The 20,145-nt window shown below is 39.4% G+C and overlaps 1 protein-coding gene across 2 annotated transcripts in view; it reads right to left on the minus strand.

The window, feature by feature from the left end:
- Positions 1-20,145, minus strand: part of npas3 (neuronal PAS domain protein 3) — a 363,595-nt gene that overhangs the window by 265,041 nt on the left and 78,409 nt on the right. For both annotated transcript variants that reach the window (XM_085441080.1, XM_085441081.1), the window contains exon 2: positions 3,720-3,818. In XM_085441080.1, coding sequence (XP_085297206.1) covers positions 3,720-3,818 — 99 coding nt within the window. The remainder of the gene's footprint in view (positions 1-3,719; positions 3,819-20,145) is intronic.

Here is a 20,145-nt window from a genome sequence, read left to right on the forward strand (position 1 = left end):
AAGATACTGCGCAGGACCCTCAAGCTCCCAGGCCTCTGGTAGAGGACCCGAGCTTGGTAGAGGACCCGAGCTTGAAGGATAAACCGCCCGCAGGGGCGTGCTGGGTGTTTTTTATATATATACATACACATATATATACATATATATATATATATATATATATACATATACATATATATATACGTATATATGTATATGTATATATATATATATATATATACATACATACATACATACATACACACACACACTAGGGGTGCAATGATACACAAAATTCACGGTTCGGTTCGGTTCGATACTTTGGTGTCACGGTTCGATATTTTTTCGATACAAAAAAATGTTCATGCATTTTTTATTTGTCATTTATTAAAATTATAAATATAGATTTTAACTCAAAAGTACAGTTTTTAAATTTAACCCTAACCCTTGTGCGTGTTTTTTATTTTGACAGCGAATGCGCACCTGCGGACCACTTATGTGCAGCCCTGGTTATTTAGAGTAGAGTAGGTCTCAAAAAGGAAAAATAGTTACATATTTAACAAAGTTCATTATTTTTGCAGTTATAATTTGCACACTATCTGGAAATCCTAGAATTGTTTACTAATATTTTTTTTTGTCACTGAACTTATATTTGCTCAGTCCAGCATAAAAGGTTAAATAGCAGTTTTTTTTTTCTCAGAGTAGAGCCGCTGATCCTCCACATCGAAAGGAGCCAGTTGAGGTGGTTCGGGCATCTGACAAGGATGCCTCCTGGGCGGCTCCTGGGTGAGGTGTTCTGGGCAGGGAGGGAGGCCTGGGCTGCTCTGCTCAGGCTGCTGCCCCCATGACCCGGCCCCGGATAAGCGGATGTGAATACGTGGATGGTTTGTTTACTTTTTTGTGTTTTTTATGAGTGTGCGTTCAAATATAGATTTTCCTATTTATTGGTCCAACATTACAGATCCTGGTTTATTTTAATGGTAGGAAAGATCAGTGAAAATTTCAGGCATTTTTTATAGTTTTTGAGATATTCATGTTCAAAAATTGCTTCAAATGTCAAAGTGTAAAAAAAATGTTGGAACTAGACCATTTTTCAAAAACATATCTTGAAAACGTGTATTTTTTCAATATATGTAAAAAGTTTCACAGCAAACATCTTTGCCCAGACTTTGAACCATGAAACTTTCAGGCAAATTGGAGATGGTGGAGCAGAAGGCCCACATTCACTTTGGATGTTATGACGCTTTGTTCATTTTTTCTAGTTAGTTTAAAATAATATTTGATGGCATAGTAAATTCCTTGTTGCTGACCTGTGGGAAATAGATGTACAATTCCCAGAAAATGACTAAATGAAATGCAATTTTTGGATGCAGAACATTAACCCTGGGTGATACTTTGATACCTGGCTTTAGCAAATAAGTCATTTTGGGGTATCAGTTCAACTTTTCTCTAGAGGTAGCAGTTCTTTACAACAGTGATGCAACCAATGCCCAACAAGATGGAGCTGTTCAGTTTTTCCAAAACTGACAATATGTATGACTGTCTGCATGGAATTCATCAGGGTTATTCTTATGCAACATAATACGTCAGGTAAAATGAGGCCAGAGGATCCCTGATGCCAGAAATTGAGTTGGGTGCCAGCACAAGTGAATCAAAGCAAAAATGTCTTCCAAAGAACCAGTCACATCAGTGCTGGAAGTCGTTCCATTTTAAGGCCTATCCTGGAATGAAATTGAATGGAACAAGTTGAATTGGTGATCCTTACGTCTTTAACGTCTTAGAAAATCAGCTGCAAATTAAATGGCAATGCATGAAAACGAACGTACATCCCTTCCTTTTAATGCTACTGAGACAAATCTGTATATGAACCAACAACAATAAAACAACAGTAAAAAGGGTTTGGCAATCCATTCATACCACTCTTTGTTGATGACACACACACACACACACACACACACACACACACACACACACACACACCAGAGGTGTGGACTCGAGTCACATGACTTGGACTCGAGTCAGACTCGAGTCATTAATTTTATGACTTTAGACTTGACTTGAAAAAATGTTCTAAGACTTGTGACTTGACTTGGACTTTTACACCAATGACTTGGGACTTGAATTGGACTTGAACCGGTTTACTTGAAAAGACTTGATATTTTACCCCAAATATAAAATTTAACATGCATATTATATAGAGATTGAAAATGTGACATCATTCACGGGTAGAACCGCAAAGGATTCTGGGAACTCGTGGCAAGCGGTACTAGCGCACGCAGACTTTCAATTAAAATCAGTTATACAGCGATAAAAAGAAACACAAAAATGTCAAGAAGCCGTTGTATTATTAACTGCAACAGCCGGTCGCATGACAGCCACGGGAAGCCGACGGATAAAGAGATCGGTTGTTATCGGATTACGTCGTTGAAGAGAAATTGTTCGAGCCATGTTTCCGAAGTAACAAAGACGCGACGGATGGCCTGGATTGCAACCATTCAAAGACCAAATATAACGTCCCAGAACACTCCAGCTCACAGGTTAGTCTGCTCCAAGCATTTACACGAAGGTCAGTGTTTTTTAGTAGTTAATGCGTCATTTTCATAACATAATTGGTGATATAGGTTACAAGCAAGTCTGACGCTGAACAGAAATTGTCGCGCTATGCTCCTTTATTTATTGTGCATAAATAGTGAATTGTCCTGACACAATATTGCATTTCGCTTCTGTTATTATGGTACATGGGCAAAAACATATACTTTTATTCACAGGATAAAACAGGTTTTTTGTATCACTAATTGCCCAGTACGATTACAGCATACAGTATTATTGTCACTGCTACATTTCTGTGATGGGTACCAGAAATTATTTCCACTACTAATTAATTACCGTTGAGCTCAAAGGTCCTATTAATAAACTGTTAACGAATGTGTATTTATGACGACGATTTGTGAGACTGGTAAACTTATGATACGTACGATGGTCTTTCCTTCTACACGGTGCATTTCAAGGTCCTGTACCCATCCGTCGGTAAACTGTACCTGGGCTTGTTGCAGTGACCTGAAGTTACTAAACTTCATGAGTGTATGCACTCACTCCAAGAACCGTATGATTATAAATATGCATATAAATATGCTAAGATGAGATAGCTGACTTCATCTAACTAGCAAATGTTGTCCAGGCTACGTTGGTGATACAGTTTTTTTTAATGTGTATGATATTTTTGTCATGCGATTTTAAAGCTGGTCCTACAACCGCATCCAAGAATAACATGCAGCTTATCTCAGAACTGTCGGTGAAAATTATTCTTGGAGCTAGGTTTAATTGAGCTGCATTTTAAAGAGGTGCAATTTCACAATTTGTGTATATTTTCTAAGTTCACTATTTTGTCATGTGTTGAGAAAAACACAGATTTTAAAATTACATGGTCTAATGTTTACATTTAGCATATAACTGCAACATTATTTTTTCGTTGTTTTTTTTTTAAAGACTCGAAAGGACTTGAAATTCAAAGTTTCAGACTTGTGACTTGACTCGGACTTTTACACCAGTGACTTGAGACTCGACTCTGACTTGCCTGACATTACTTGAGACTTGACTTGAGACTTGAGGATAAAGACTTGAGACTTGCAAAACAATGACTTGGTCCCACCTCTGACACACACACACACACACACACACAGGGAAGTTATACTACTGGTTTTGCTACTGCTACTGCTACAAGGAGCACACACAAACGTTACCATGGTGAGGAGGTATGCTGCTGGCCGGCCAGGTGAAGGGTCTTGGGCCGGGCGGCGGAGCAGCTGCCTGCATTAGCTGGCCGCTCCCAGTAGGGGTCACTGCGAAACACACAAAAAAAACGTGAAGAGGTTCTTTAACGACAGCCACATGAAAAAAGGAGAAGAAGAAGAAGTGGGAGTAAAAACAAGACTTAAATGAAGAATAAGAGGGAGAAAACAGGAAAATCAAATGAACAAAGACAAAAACGTAGGAGCAGAGCATAGGAACCAAAGACAAAATAACCATACAAAGCACAGTGCAAATGTCATGGAAAATCAGAGAATTAGATGCAAAATATATTCTGCAGATAAGCAGTAGGTAAATGATAATTTGGCAGTTCATGTGAAAAAATAATGAAAGATTGGGCATTTCCAGCTCAGTGGACAACAAACTGTGGACCTCTCAGTCTCAAGTCTATATGAAAATAACAGTCAAAAAAGAATCCAAATACTTTGTTTAATTACTCATAAACAGGCAGCTGCGATAGCTGCGGGAATATCTTTAACATAGAGGGTCCTGCAGATGTGATGTAATATGGCGATATCTGTGTGAACTGGGGGTAGCACACTCAGCATTATCAGGACCACAAATGCTATCAGCACCCATATGAAAAAGGTTGCTATAAATGATATATGGTGCAAATATTAAATATACTATGTCAACTTATGTGATATTTCCCCCCCAAAAATAAGTTTAGTACTTAAAAGCACAATATTTACCTATGAAAGAATAGACATCTCAGAAAGCAATAAATGTAGGCTACACACTTATACATGTGGTACTGGCTAACAGGAAAACTAAATTTCCATAACAGATGTTTTCCATAACAAGTTAACGATATGTTGGTAACTTTGCTGCAAAAATATTACCGTACTGGCATTGAATCACGGTGTGTGATGACTTACTACTCTGTTATTTAACCGCCACAAACAATCCAGCATCAGCACAGCAGAGTAAATTAATGTACTTTAGTAATACAGTGCGAGTTTATCTGCAAACTTTACTTCCCTTAACACGAGTCACTTTGGGGTTTTTGTAGCTTCTTCTTTCAGGCATTGGAAGAGCGACTCACTGAGTCAACAGATGCAGTCAGTCTGTTTTTACTTTGTTGCATGAACAACTGGAGGCAGACAAACTGTTTAATTCGTTTATTTACCCGTCTTTTTTATTCTTTTTTTATATCCTTCTGCTGCTACTTCTCCACTTTCCATGCATTTGAGCTTAGCTGGCTTAGCTAGCTCCACAGTGAAGCTGCGTTACTTCCTCGTCTTACACGTGTTTCATCAAGTTTGTTGCTGATCTGAATGCGTGACTGAAGTTTGAAAGTTTGACATGTGATCAAACTGCTTCCTGTGTGTCAGTGACATACTTTTTTAGGATCTACTTAAAAAAAAGGCACAACACGTATTTCACTATAGAATGTGCAAAGATGGTCCAGTCATCCATTTTCTGCTGCTTATCTGGGACCAGTTTGCAGAGGCAGCAAGCACAGAGCCATAGACTTTCCTGTGTGTCATGACTAACCCTCCTCAATCCGCCTGTCAATCCCTCGCGGCTCTCACTTGTGAACAAGACCCACACATACTTAAACTATTCCACTTGGGCCACCAACTCACCTATTTTCTAAATAAAATCCCCCAAATCTAACTGCCACACAGGGCAATTACTTACAGTCTTTCTTACAGTGTTAACATCATGTACCCTCTACAAGAAGCCACACTAATTAAGGGGAGACAAAACTGTAAAGTTGGATGATAAAGGTTAAAAATAAAAAAGTATGACAGCGAAAGGTTTTTAAATCACACTCAAGTGCAAACATTTACATTCAAGGGGGCTTTAAATATGCCACAAAACAATGTGGCAACACATATTTAACACTATTTAACACTCTTTTGTTTGCTTAGAATATAATCGCTTATTTCAGATGTATTTCAAGATGTATCTCCCACCATGACTGGTCGCCTAAAACTTCCCGCCCTTGGAAACAGTCAAAAAAAACCCAAACTAACCTGCAGTTTGGTGGCAGATTTTATTTATTTATTTCTTTTCTTTTTGAAAAGCTAAATGTTGCCGATTGGGACTCAACGGGCAGGCAAAGTGACACCGGAGTCAAATACAAAATACAAAGCAGCCCCAAAGTGACTGTCTATAAACAGTGAATTATTTGAATTTTACACACCCACCAAAGACAGGCTGTCAAAACCCATGCCGGAATGGATTTTTCATACTGAGAAAGGGAGCGAGGGAGAGCCAAGGAGAATAAAAGAGAGAAGGAAAAAAAAACAGGAGGCAGAAAGAGGGAGAGAGACTCTGGAAGACACAGGAAGGAGGAGGAGAGAGCGAGAGGGAGACGCAGTGAAGCGATGCTGGCTTGCAGGAGAACATTAGCTGCACTGTGTAGCGCACCATAAAACCATTGACATTGTCGGTCTTGCTTTGTGGACAAGTATTATTGTAAAACACAGTTTTCTGAGGCGAGCCGGCCGCTATTGTTCTTGTCAGAGGGTGAAGCGAGGGCACCGCCGGCATAACTTATTTCAGTTTAAAGCTACCGGAGAAGGCAGCGAGAGTTGGTTTTCAAATTAAATGACTGCGATGTAAGTCCAGAGATTGTATTACTTTTAGATTTGATCTCTCGATGCATGACTAGGAAACAGATCGCTTCTGTTGTGGAGGAAGGGGAAAAAACAATAAAAGATAAGAAGAGCGCTGTCATCTGCAAGAAGAAAAGCAGGTTTGTTCTGTCACTGAGGTCGGTGTACTTTGTTGATTATACAGCAGGCTTTAAGCAGGTTTCAAGAGACACAGAGTCTGACTCGGCACAGAGACTACTATGTTAAGTTCCAGTCCATGTAACGGGCACGAGAAGATTCTAGGAGTTTTGTGCAATGTGTTGTGTCATGACTCACATTATATATTAAAAACAACAGGAGTAAAATATGACATCTGCCTGCTCCAAATCTCTTAGGGTAAATGAAAAGCTGCTTTACTCAGTTGTCCTTGTGATTGCCTTTGCTTGATGGATATTCTTAAAACCTGTAAACATTTATCTCGGTGACACTGAGTCCATCAATTTCTTTGGAGTTTTCACTTGTCAAGGTCATTGACTCTGATCTCATCAATATCCTTATACAAGCAGGGAATCAAATGGTTCTTAATAATGTAAATGCATCACTGTAGTTCAATACAAGTGATGCTTGTATTGAACTACAAGTGATGGAGGTCTGGAATGCTGCAGAGCCTTTTAGCGTCTTTTAGCTCCTAATTTTGGTAAATATACTCTTTTTTGCTTCCAGTCTTTTCATTAAAGTCTCTAATAAACCTTCTTCATGTGCTCAACATCAGACTGCAGTTAAGCAGTTAAGGACGAATGACTAAAGAAAGAGAAAATGTAATTATATACCACAGCTAAATGAAAAGTCACTGTTGACTTGCTGTAGACAAAGTATGTTTTATTTCACTTGCATGTCTTTTTTGCACACTTTTAACTTACAAGGCTTTGAAAATATGTGTTTGTCTATATGGCCAATTTAAAAGGTGATAAGAGAGTAGCCAGCTAGAAGCATGTGTGACTTTTAATGCTAATAACGCTCAAGAATTTGTCCATCAATTCCATGAATAAGAATCAGAAAACATGTATCCTTAGTTTTGTGTTTTTGTTATCACTGTAGCACTTCCTGGTTTGGACCCAATCAGAAGACCAGAATGAAAAGCTTTTTTTTCCACAGATACTTTTATTCGAGATCCTACCTGCACAGTTTCAGTGAACAATATTGCTCAACTCAGAAAATCATAGTAAAAAAGTTGCACAATGTTTTCAGACTGAATGTAATCCCAGATAAAGCATATAGTTAGGGCTGGACCAGGTGACCCTGAATCCTCCCTTTGTTATGCTGCAATAGATGTAGGCTGCCGGGGGATTCCCATGATGCATTGAGTTTTTCCTTTCCAGTCACCTTTCTCACTCACTATGTATTAATAGACCTCTCTGCATTGAATCATATCTGTTATTAACCTCTGTCTCTCTTCCACAGCATGTCTTTATCCTGTCTTCCTTCTCTCACCCCAACCGGTCGCAGCAGATGGCCGCCCCTCCCTGAGCCTGGTTCTGCCGGAGGTTTCTTCCTGTTAAAAGGGAGTTTTTCCTTCCCACTGTCGCCAAAGTGCTTGCTCATAGGGGGTCATATGATTGTTGGGTTTTTCTCTGTATCTATGAAGCGCCTTGAGGCGACTTTTGTTGTGATTTGGCGCTATATAAATAAAATTGAATTGAATTGAATTGAATAGATAAAACAACAACTATACGTGACTGGTTTTCAGACCCACCAATAACAATTCAGTCTGGTACTGTAGCTACAAGTGAATGTAGAATAAGCTTACCCCTCCTGTTATATTATTTCATCAGCTGGTACAATCCAGAGAGTGTAGCCAATCATCAACAAATTGACATACATGTGCCAAAAAAATGAACTTTTTCTCTTATTTCTTCAACAAAAGTAACTATTAGTCCTTCTTTCTATTTCTTTCTTTTTTTCTTTCTTTCTTTCTTTTTTACATTTTGAAAGTTTTAGCAAGATTGTTAATTGTTTATAATATCTCTCACACCATACAATTCCCAGGCTGACCAAATGCTGACATTTTGTCCCAGACACTGGAATGTCAGAGATACATGAGGTGTTGTTTGGCATCAGCGCCACACCAGCTGCGGCAATATTAGACACCGAGTGACATATGGAGTAGCATATGGGCTGTCTCATGTTCGAAACTGTGACAAAGTCGAGATATTGAGAAAGGTTGGTTATTGACGGTATAAATCAGATCACTCAGAAAACCAGATTTTGAATCCCATTACTTTTTTATTGTTTCACTTTCCCTCCACTGTAGTGAGGTTTACGTTGTGATAAGGAAAGGTTTGCATTAAAATAGAATAGTAGATTATCAAAAATGAGATTTCTACAGGATATCAGCCATGGTTCGGGCTAACAACAACCGGGCTATGGTGCTTCTGTTAAGACAAAGAAAGAATTTACTACGCATGATGAAAATGATGCAAAAAAGGGGGGGGAGGGGGATCCTTTCCATGTTTTTTATGTGAGATTAAGGGACTCGGACTGTCTGCACTGTATGTGAGTTTTGAAGGGAAAAAAGAGTTTTGAGAAAATGCACTGACTTTATTTAACAGGTACAATCAGTGGAAATGAGGTGGAAATGAATTTGTGCATGATACTGCTGAGTGGGTGAAATTTACTGCATAATGTAATACTTCAAAGTCAAGAAAAATTGAACTTGGGAATTTTTATCAGAGTTTCAAGGAAACACTTCACTTTATGAATTATTTTATAAGCTTAAACTTTTTTTTTCTTAAATGTGTTAACAAGGACTTACCTAATGACTATTACAGTTTTTTACAGACGCTAGGACACATTTCTCAATACTTAGGTCACGTTTGCAAAACTCCTCACACAGTGAGCACTACAGAAGTCTATGTGGGCTAAACTGAGGATCAGTTATCATTGTTTTGACACAAAATGCATTCAATGACTACATCTCTCAAATTTCATGAATTATCTTCTCACTCAGACACAACAACTGCCAAAAATCTTTGTACGTACAGGACATTTTGCATGTGCTTACATACTGTTTTCAAAACTGTTAAACTTATGGCCAAAACAATAACACAATGCAAAACTTGAAAAGACAGCAAAATCCAACAGCAATATTTTATTGAAACATATTTTAAATCTAAAAATGCAGTTTAACCAGCCACAGCTGATTCTCATTGTAGATGAACATCTACACAGCTGTTACTCCTTCAATTTTTCAACTCCTTCAATTCTGGCAGCCAGAAGATTCTTTCCTAGGTGTATTGCCCTAGATGACATAAGATGTGATGTGGATGAGAACCTGTGGCCAAATAGAGAAGACCGAGTAGATTAGCATTACTATTGTATGTGTATCAGTGGATGGTGTGTATACAAATTCTTGTATTTTGGGATTACTTAGTGCAAAAAAATAAAAATACAGAAACAAATATTAACGAATTCTGCATGATGTCTGATTCATTCCAGTAACATATATTGAAATTATAAACAGAGATGTGTCCTTGTTTTACACAAGAAAACACTGTGTAATGCTACATGTTGTTAGTGTTTTTTAGGTCATTGTTTTGTGGGTGACAAAGTGTGTTTGTCGGCTGTCAACCTTTGCTAGTGTTCTGGAAGAATGAGTTTATTTGAGACCTGAATGAAGTGTTTTGGTAGTTGTAGTGCATTTTGAATGTGAAATGAACTGCTTTGCCAAGCTGACGGTCAGTTAGGAGAATTGTGTGAAGAGTTTTGCAAAAGTGACCTAAGTATTGGGAAATGTGTCCTAGCGTCTGTAAAAAACTGTAATGAATGTTTCCCCTGTAATTAGTATACAAAATAGTGTAGGCCTTTTTGGTGGTACACCAAGACCCTTAAAAGAGGTGGTGCCAAATAAGTCAACACACAAACATGTCAAAGTCCTCAGGATCCTAACAGCGCCTCAAAAAAGTCTCAGTCAGGTATTCTTTACATGAATACTCCTGCTTTTGCTCCTCCTTCAATATACAATATACAGGTAACGGATTCAGCTTCATCCCAAGAGTACCTGGGCTCCACCTTAGGGTATATTCACATTAGACTATGTGCCGGATGCACAGCCAATCACTATGTACCACTGAATACAGTGCAGCTGGACTCGGGTATGGTGTGATTATCACCATGTTCACTATATATTGCCTTCATCACTGACAGCTGATTCCATAAAAATTGCTTTTTTTAAGTCATTAACAAATATGTGAGAGAGGACAGTGTGCCACCATTTCTAGTCCAGTATAGGAAGAACACTCATGATCGGCTCGGTACATTTGAGTTGGGTTAGGTGTTACAGGCAACATCTCGGGACATGCATAATCCTCACTTTTCTATTTTTGCTGCTCACCTTCATTTTATATCCTTAAATCTTTCTTTCGTCTTTTCTTTTTTTTCATATCGTTGTATCTTTACTCCTCATTCAAACAATCAAGCCAATCCTTTGTTTCCCATTAGTCTCTATTACAACTCCTCCAATCTTACATATTTTACTGTCCACATCCCTCTTTCAATTCAGGAACAGTTTTTTGCAGTCAAACTTACATCTTTAAAGTCACATTTTAGCCCTTCTTCCTTCCATCTTTTTCTCCGGATATTCCTGTGCTACATTTTTTTCTTCTGACCCTCGTCCTTGTGCCCAACTAACCTGCTTTTACATGCACGCCTTTATGTCCATCTTAACACAGTGGCCTCTTTCTCACATCCTTAAAAATCTTATTCCAGTCTTTCTTTTTCTCTTTACCTAAATTGTTGCGTATCACTCCATCCTTCCCTTCTCTCTCACTTTTCTCTTTTTTTATCCATTCATTCCTGAATGTTGGCTTCAGGTTTCTTGCTGTCATTTTGGAAAGTAGACGGAGTAACCGTGCTGCATCAAACACGAGCACAGAAAATCAACTATATGCGTACGCATTAAATAACCAGTACAACTTTAGGCACACACTAATGGCGCAGCACCTCACAGAGACGTGCACTTGCATTGTGTCACACACCAACATGCACAAGCAGAAATTCAATAACCTGAGTATAAACACATTTGCTGGCTCACGCACACCAGTGCATGCACGCACAAAGACAGACTCATGGGTAAATGCACACTGAGATGCACGTAAGCAAGTAAACAAACACACTCTCGCACACGCGAGGTGCAGACACACACTCCATCAGGCCAAAATGGCAGTGGTGGGAGGCAGTACAATGGGTATTGCTGGGCGCCGGCAGAGCTAAATTGCAGACAGCGAAGGGGAGATCTGGGCCATTTTTCAAGGCCGACTATATATTACAAATTGGCTACCAGGGCATTGTCTGCGAATGCACACACATACACACACACACTTGTGCGCGTACACACACGCAAGTGAAAAAAAATAATCCTGGCTTGTCCTATTGTAGCCCGCAGAGCCGTAGAAATCTGCCCTTTTCCCTCTTTTTCAACAATTTCCTCGGAATAAACCATGTGATTGAAAATGTGTCAGTTTAGCGAGCAGCGGCGTCACCACACACAAATACACATGAAATAAAAAATGTATAAAAATCACAGAGACACCACAGACACACACACTCCAGCTTCCTGCTTACACACTGTAACCTCTCTGTTTGGTACGAGAATGTTTAAACACTTCCAGGGCAGGGTCAAATCTGCCCCTTTTGGAATATACACACACACACAATGAGACTATAAACACACATATGACACACAATATCACGAACAGAAACACACTTTCTCCCTAGCTGGTTCGAATGTTTTGGTCCAGGTTTAGTCAGTCAGTCATGCTTCAGTACAGCAGTTAAGCTGAAGGAGGTTTGGACTCCTAAACTAAATCCCTTCCCACACTCAGTGTTTCAGGCTGAGTGTAAGATATGTGTGTTCTTCAAAGGAGAACTGTTGCACTCCAGCTGCCGGTGCTGGCTTTTTTCTGGGACTCTGCTAAAGTGCTCCATGATTTCAGTTGAAAAAAATTCTTCTGTGTGCGGTGCCTGTATGCACATACCCCGAGATGTGTCCTGACATGACAACATAAGTGATTCCACTCTCATTGATATAACAGAGGGGCATGATTTGAAAACAAAAGCTGTTTGAAATCCAATGTTTGGGCCAGTCTGAAGCCTGCTGAGATTATATGTACAAACTCGGATATCATTATTTGAAATTCTTCCCATGTTTGATCCACCACTGGAACAGTACGGGCGCAAATAAGGAGAACAGTAACAGCTCCCCTTCCACTGTTATCATTATAAAGATCTGTTTGAGCCACAGCTAGCTGTTCTGTGTGTCCCTGTAATGGCCTGTTTCTACTACTGTTTGGGTATAAAAACATAGATATATGTCAATTAAATTTTTTTTTGTATTATTATTTTTAACCCTCTGTAACCTCCAAAGGTTAGCGTTCATGTTTAGTAAGTGTAGGCTCTCAGTGCACTGGTTACCTCAGCTGTCAAAATGCCAGGGGTGAAGCCTCTTGAGGAGGCAGTAAAAAGTGTTTAAAAGGGACCTTCACAGACTCAAATGAGGCTGATGAGTCTGTGAAGCTCAATTCTGACCAATGATGGTAATACTGAAGTTAGCTGCTGAGGATATCCTGAACTTCTTGGCAGGCACTGAGGTTTTTGCTGCTGTTAGCTGGTGTTACTGAAACGTTCTTTGCTGTGGATCTAATGTTGTCAAATTAATAAGGAAATTAGCAAATAAATTGCCATACAATGTGTAAATGATGTGTCAAACAATAAAGTTATCCTTTACAAGTGTTGTTGGAGCTTTAACCGATCCAGACTTTATGCTCTTCTCCATTCACCTTGGATGTAGAGAAGTTTTGCCAGAAACCTCTACTCTGTTTCACACATCTAAAAAATGTAATTTGAGCTTGTAGTTTCTTTTCCCCTCAGATCTGCTGTTACCTGCATTGAGCTAACGTTTGTACTGGAGCTTCAAAAAGTGACAGCTTTGACTAACCATCCAAATTCTAGGAGGATAAAACGAATGATAAGTGCTATGATCAGATATAAGAAGTCGCTGACGTGCTCTCTCTTTATATGAAGGTTATTTTCTGCTCAGTTTATAAAGGGTGACACGTGTAGGCATACACGCAGAGACGGTTAATCCATGTTTGAATAGCCTTTATTGTCATTGTACAAGGTACAACGAAATTGGAGTGCCACTCCCTTGGTGCAAAAAACAAGCACCAAACTGGAGAGCTAAGAGCCGCTGCACCCGCGCGCGCCGCCACCTTTTTCCTATGTACGGACACATGAGGTGCTGACACAGTCTCAAATGATCCTTTGAGTGAGAAATTGCCTTTTTATAATGTCCTCGCTCTTAACCTTGAAAAATAATTTGTCCTCACAAAGATTCACATGCAAATATCACACATGCAGATGCACACGCTGGCACGCAGGTGCACAAACAGTGTGTAAATTGAACCCTCAGTGGCAGACTTGCACCTGCACTCCACCACAACAACACACATCTCTATCTGTTCTTCCTGACATGTCGGCCTCCCTCCACGGCGGAGAGCTGAACAGGTCTAAAGATACCATTCACTCACACTTCTCGGTTCACCATATAACAAACAATACGTACAATACCGCTGACATAGTGTGTTTATTATCGGCAATAAAGAGTTGAAAAGTTTTTCCTCATGCTGGACATTACTCTTTTAATTGTTGACTCAGAGATTCTGCCTTTTTGTGCTTTAAGATCCCACCACCTCATTTTACACCCTCATGAGTCTCATGGGTTTCTTATCTCTCGGTTAGAATCGTCTCTGTTGGCTTTTATGAGACTTAATTCTCAGTCCAGTCGTCTTTTTTCCTTGTATATATACCCGGTGGTTTTATGTAAAAAAAACACAAAAAACATTGCATTGATATGCAGATGACTCACTGATTTATCTGCCAGTGAAACTTAAACCCTAAAGATGTTTGAAATGTTGAAATGAAACTGTCTAGTGGCACTTACACAGGCAGACCACATTGTTAATTAACCAAAGAAAGAACCTGACTTTGATGTTTGACGACACTTTCACATTAAGCACTGAAACATAATTGTTGGTGCTTTTTTCATTCACTCTGAATAATGCTAGCTCCTTACAAAGGTTAAGACTTTGCTTTAATGATTGTTACAAGGTAATTAAGACATTAATCTGGGCTTAACTTTATCACTTATATATTTATTAAATTCTTAAGAAAAAAATATAAATATAAATATATATTTCAGATTTCTTTTGTGCAACTTAACAAATTTAGTATCTTTAATGAATATTTAATATATTGACTCCCTTCAAAAATGTACCTGAGCTGTATTTAAAATCACTTCAGTTTTACGATCTAAAGCCAAAATGTCATTTTTGATTATAATGTTTTGGTATAACTGACTTTGAACATCAGTATCAGGGGATCATAGTTTCAAAGTTGCACCAAACATTTGCACCCTGCATCATTTATCTGTTTTATAATATTTGACTCATCAAGACAACAGTCTCTCTTTTTTTTTTTTTATCTCCATTTCAGTAACAGCTCATCTTTCTTCAATACTTTACACTTGAGTATCTGAAAGAAAAATATGCCTTAAATGCTGTTTTTTTTGTTTTGTTTTGTTTTTTTGTTTTGTTTTTTTTTTTTTAGCAAATATATGCTCAAAGTATAAAGATACAATATATAAAAGATAAAGTAGGCAAAATATTCTTTATAGTTTGGGAAACGTTTTATCATCCACTAGGCCTAATTCTGGCTACATGACTAGAGTATAAAGTTCAGCATATTCAGAGCACTGTTGTTCATGACAGCAACATAATTATTCTTCCCCTGGAAATCCTTTAAAATATATTTGTCTGTTTTCTCATAAATCTACTACACCCAAGGCTTTTCAGCTCATCAGCAGGAGAATAAATGCAGATGAGTTTACACACATGATCAGCAAATAACAAAAATAAATCCAGTGCATGCAACGCATGCGCTGCAGAGTAGTGCATGCAACCATAATGGATTCTGTCATTTGAAATGGATGAAGTTCCATTAGAGAGTGGCACAGTCGCAGGGCTAAGTGTGATGAAGGGCGAAGCTTCAGCATCTCTCTTTTTATTTTAACAATGACAGAAAAAGAGACATCCCGAGCCCTGTACACCTCAATGTTATTCCACCGACTGTTTGTGATTTTTTTCATAATTTCAATAGTGTTGTGCATTTCAGATGCAGACAGACCGAGCTGATGTAAAACAGTGGAACAAAAAAAAACGTGCATTTCATCAGAGTCAAATTAATAAGATGAATAGATACAAACCATGAAAGGAGCTGCACAAATTTAAAAAGGTGGAGGAGGAAGGAAAAAAACTCCCCTTCATTAAAGAACATAGAGAAGGTGCTCTTATTTTTTCAAGAGTGGCTACTTCCACACTGTGATTGCAAATCAGTGGTAATTTCTTATTTGTATTTATTCACCTTTCCTGTCCTTTAACACATTCTGCTCCATCGCTGTCATGTCTTCAGCTTTCCCTCACCCACCCTCAAGCTGTTTGAAAGCAAAAAAGGTCTAAAGGTGTTGACGCACACACATACACAGCCACACACACACAAACTAACACACACCAAATAAAGATGACATGTTTATTAATCACCTCTTTAGCAGAGCTATTGCCCTGATTTACCACTGATTTCTTAGCTGTCAACACTGAGGACAGCCGCCTGACATTTACAGGTAGAACCACTCTGCAGCATGGCTCTCTCTCTCTCTCTCACACACACACACACACACACACACACACACACACACACACACACACACACACAAACATAAAAGCAGAAGCTCAGGTTTCCCAGTACATGTACAAATTATGCACATACACTCAAGCGCAATAATTCCGTATATGAAAGCACAATGAACTATACTCTCTCCATCAGTCTTCTCCATCACACTTTCATTTTTATCCTCTCCTCTCTGCCACATTCCTTTTATCAACTAATACCCACACATAAAAAAACAAATAAATTCAAAACAGAAAACCCCATTTCCAAATCCCGTTTGTGAACTTGACCTCCCACACAATGACAAACCAGCCGTTGTCATGGCAGCGTTAAATTATCTCCTCATCCCGGATGAGATAGACTTGTGCAGAACTGACCACCTGGGGATTGAGCAACACTATCTCTTGGGTCCATTTCTCACCCTGACTTCCTGTCATGTCAGGATTACATCAGCAACTATAATCTTACAAGATCAAAGTGGACGCCGATGCACCCGTCTGATTGAAAAGCCTCAGAGTGTGATGTAAAGGGGCCACCTTTGATCAACAACACATCAGGGAGAATTTCATCAATGCAAACTTGGATGAAAAGCGATGGACTTAAAGCTCAAAGTTATTAAATAACATAAAAGATAATATTTCAAATTAATTTTGACATAATTTATTACTGTTTATGTTATTATTATTCAAATAAAGCAATATTGTCACCAATTATTCTTTGTATTCAATTGTATTTTATTTATATAGCGCCAAATCATAACATCGATAGCGTAAAAGCACTTTATATTGGACAATAATACAGAAGAGACCCCCAGCAATTAGACAGCCATCTACCATGACTGCTGGGGGTGAGGGGGGGAAGACAGGACAATAGACAGACTATGGAAGAGATCCAGAGATTAATAATAACTAATGATTATATGCTAAATGTTATAGGTTTATAGTTATAGTTGTTCATAAAGACATTTGACTGCGGAGAACAAATGATTTCTGTAAAAAGTTGAAATCTGTGATGCCTTCAGTTCAGATTCACCTCTGCTACAGACGGATGTCAGTTTCAGGTTCTGTCTCCTAGAAAGCCTCCCAGTTGAATCAAGTTAAAGCTGTGACATCAGCAAAGAATTTCTGACATTTCAGCCCTCCCATGTCTTTCTATCTGAAGGATGACAGAGGAAGTTTTTGGAAGGGAGCCGTGAGTTTGAGCTGCTCGAAGTCCGTTTGATGTTCGAAGCATCTTGCCATGTGCTTAAACAGCCCCGTGAGTGGGCATGTCACCAGCAAGATAAGAGAAATCAAGCACTCCTCATGTCTGGGCAAAAGGTTATTTTGACATTCAGGAGGAGAAGAGAGGAGTGTTGTTACACATCAGGTTTAAGCCAATAACCAAATGTAAATATACAAAAATCTGGTAGAATAAAAACTTTGTGCTTGACATATTTTACATGATTATTTGTAGGTTGCTGCTTACTTTTTATTTTTGTATTTTTTTTATTGTCATTGCCTGACTGTTTACATCACAGCGGTTTGAAGGTGCAAATTGTGTTTGTTCATTTCGACAATGGCCGTTTTGTAAGCTGCTTCGACAATTGTGATCATTCGATAAGACAGCTTGTTTGGAAGACTGACAGGAGGACAAGAAGGAGAAGACAGAGGGAGGGAAGGAGGGAAGGAGGGATGGAGGCAGGAGGCAGAAGAAAACCAGAGAATCTCTATTTTCTCTCACCTCTGTATCGCCAGACATCCCAGCAGGACACAGTAAACAAGAGAATGTGCGCGTGTATGAAGGAGAGACAGAAAGAGAGTTTCCAGCAGATTTCACCACAGTCATTCCGAGTTAAGACAGGATCAGCCTGAATCCCTGCTGATGGCACAGACGCACACACACGAGCACACAAACTCTTGCCACATGTGCTGGCACTGATCAAAAACCACAAACAACATAGCAGTGTGCTGCAGCATAGCAGTGTGCTGCAACGGTGTATGTCCAGAATGTATATTGTGTTTCGTACGATCTGTGCATTAATCAGTTCTCATTCCTAGCATTCGTTTAAAAGTCTGACTATGACATGTACCTTGCTGCACATTCCCCACAGGTATTTATCTCATTCTGACAATCCTGATTGGCTGCTGATCGCAACTACTGCATCAGGCAGAACCACCCATCCTTAAGAACCTGTGCTACTAGATATTATCATTGATATTGTTCATACATCTCTTCTCGCTTCAGAGCATATCCCAAACTTCATATAGGCAAGCTAGCATAACGGTCCATATTCAGGATTGTTAGATAACTTCTCTGTTGCCGGGCGCTAGCTGCCTTTTCCTCATCTCATCCTGAGCTTGTGTCTTCACCATTGACAGGTGCGTCATACCATTTAACACTGTGGAAAAGTGTTTTATTGCTGAATTTTAGTATGGCATGGATCTGTGTTTCCCTGACACCAGAGGAAGCAGCGACTTAACTGTGCGTTTGTGCCACTAAAATATCGTAAAGTGAGACACCAGGCTCGCTCGTGTTGTCCCGGACTGGAACCTGCAAACACACATATGTGCGTATGCACAACCACACACTGATCAAAAAACACAAACAAATAGAATAACTAGTATTTAGTATTCTATTTAGAAAAATGTTTTAACTATGTAACTAATAAGAAGATTCAATTCAGTTGGATTTTATTTATATACTAACAAATCACAACAGCTAAAGGAGCATTATAGTGTAAGGTAAAGACAATACAATAACCCTAAAAATCAGATGACCCCCTATGAATACGCACTTAGTGACACAAGGAAGGAAAAACTCCCTTTTAACAGGAAGAAACCTCAGAACCAGGCTTGGAGAGGGACAGCCATCTGCCATGACCGCTTAAGGTAAGTCGACAAAAGGCACTCTGTAGGAGACGCAGAGATTAAGAAGAAGAGTATCGCTTTTCCTGTTGTTATAAACAAACTGTATATTTATGACAGAGAACGAGGAAAACAATTTTTAACCTTTCAGTAGGGAGCACTGGGCTTGTAGCTGATGGCAGCACAGCAGGAAAGCCGGAAAGTGTTGCGACAGACTAACAGGAGTTTTCCTGGGCTTTTTTGTTCATGAGACGGCTGAGGGAGGGTCCTCTAAAATTCATTGAGCTTGATAGTGTCAACTGCTCCTTAATGTTAACTTCAAACAAAGAAAGCCAAACTGGGCCCGATGTCTCCGATGTGATCATCAAAAGTTTGTGTTTCAACTGAGAGTAAATCAGCCCAGAATATCCTCCCCCTCTGAAGTAATAATCTCTGGATAACATGACACGTACTCTAGGAAGGTTATTAGGCGAAGTACATAAGACTGCGAGAGTGAGAGAATGAGTGACAAAGAAACAGAGAGGCAGAAAGAAAGAGAGGAGTTTAGTGCTTGTCTGATCCAGTAAATCCAGCCGAGTCAGACGCAGATCACAGCATTGTCTGTCAACCTCAATCTCCCTCTCTCTCTCTTCTCTCTAGGCATTACTCTCTCTTTTCCCTTCTTTTGTTTCTCTATTAGTTTCTCTTTCACTTTTTCACTGGGCTCCAAATCTTTCCCTCTCTCCCTTCCTTTTTAAAAAAAAATTATTTCGCTCTGTGGCTCGATCGCTCATTCTCTTCCCCTCTGAGCTCCAAATCTCTCTCTCGTTCTCTCTGTCACACATCACTGTTCACTCAGATCCTCTGGCAACTCACAACACACTCCTCTAGCTCTCTCCCGCTCTGTCTCTCGGACACACACACACCACAGCACTCACCACGTCTCTGACACATAAACACTCTCACAAATACACAAACATAAGTCCTCCCCCGCATGGACACACACTCCTCTCTCTCTTATTTTTTCCCCCCCCAATACTCAGACATACACATGCATACACACTCGATGCTTGACTGACAGGCCTGCCCTCATGAAGCTCTTTGACATTCACAGTGTGTCAGTATGAAAACAGAGAAGATGAGGGGCTTCAGCTGGAGAATAGAGCTCCTTTTACCCCTCACACACTCGCACAAACACACACTCACACGCA

Source organism: Copadichromis virginalis, linkage group LG19, assembly GCF_057382275.1.
Source record: "Copadichromis virginalis isolate Kocher_CV1m ecotype Utaka linkage group LG19, C_Virginalis_male_GT1.1, whole genome shotgun sequence".
In the NCBI taxonomy this organism is placed as follows: domain Eukaryota; kingdom Metazoa; phylum Chordata; class Actinopteri; order Cichliformes; family Cichlidae; genus Copadichromis; species Copadichromis virginalis.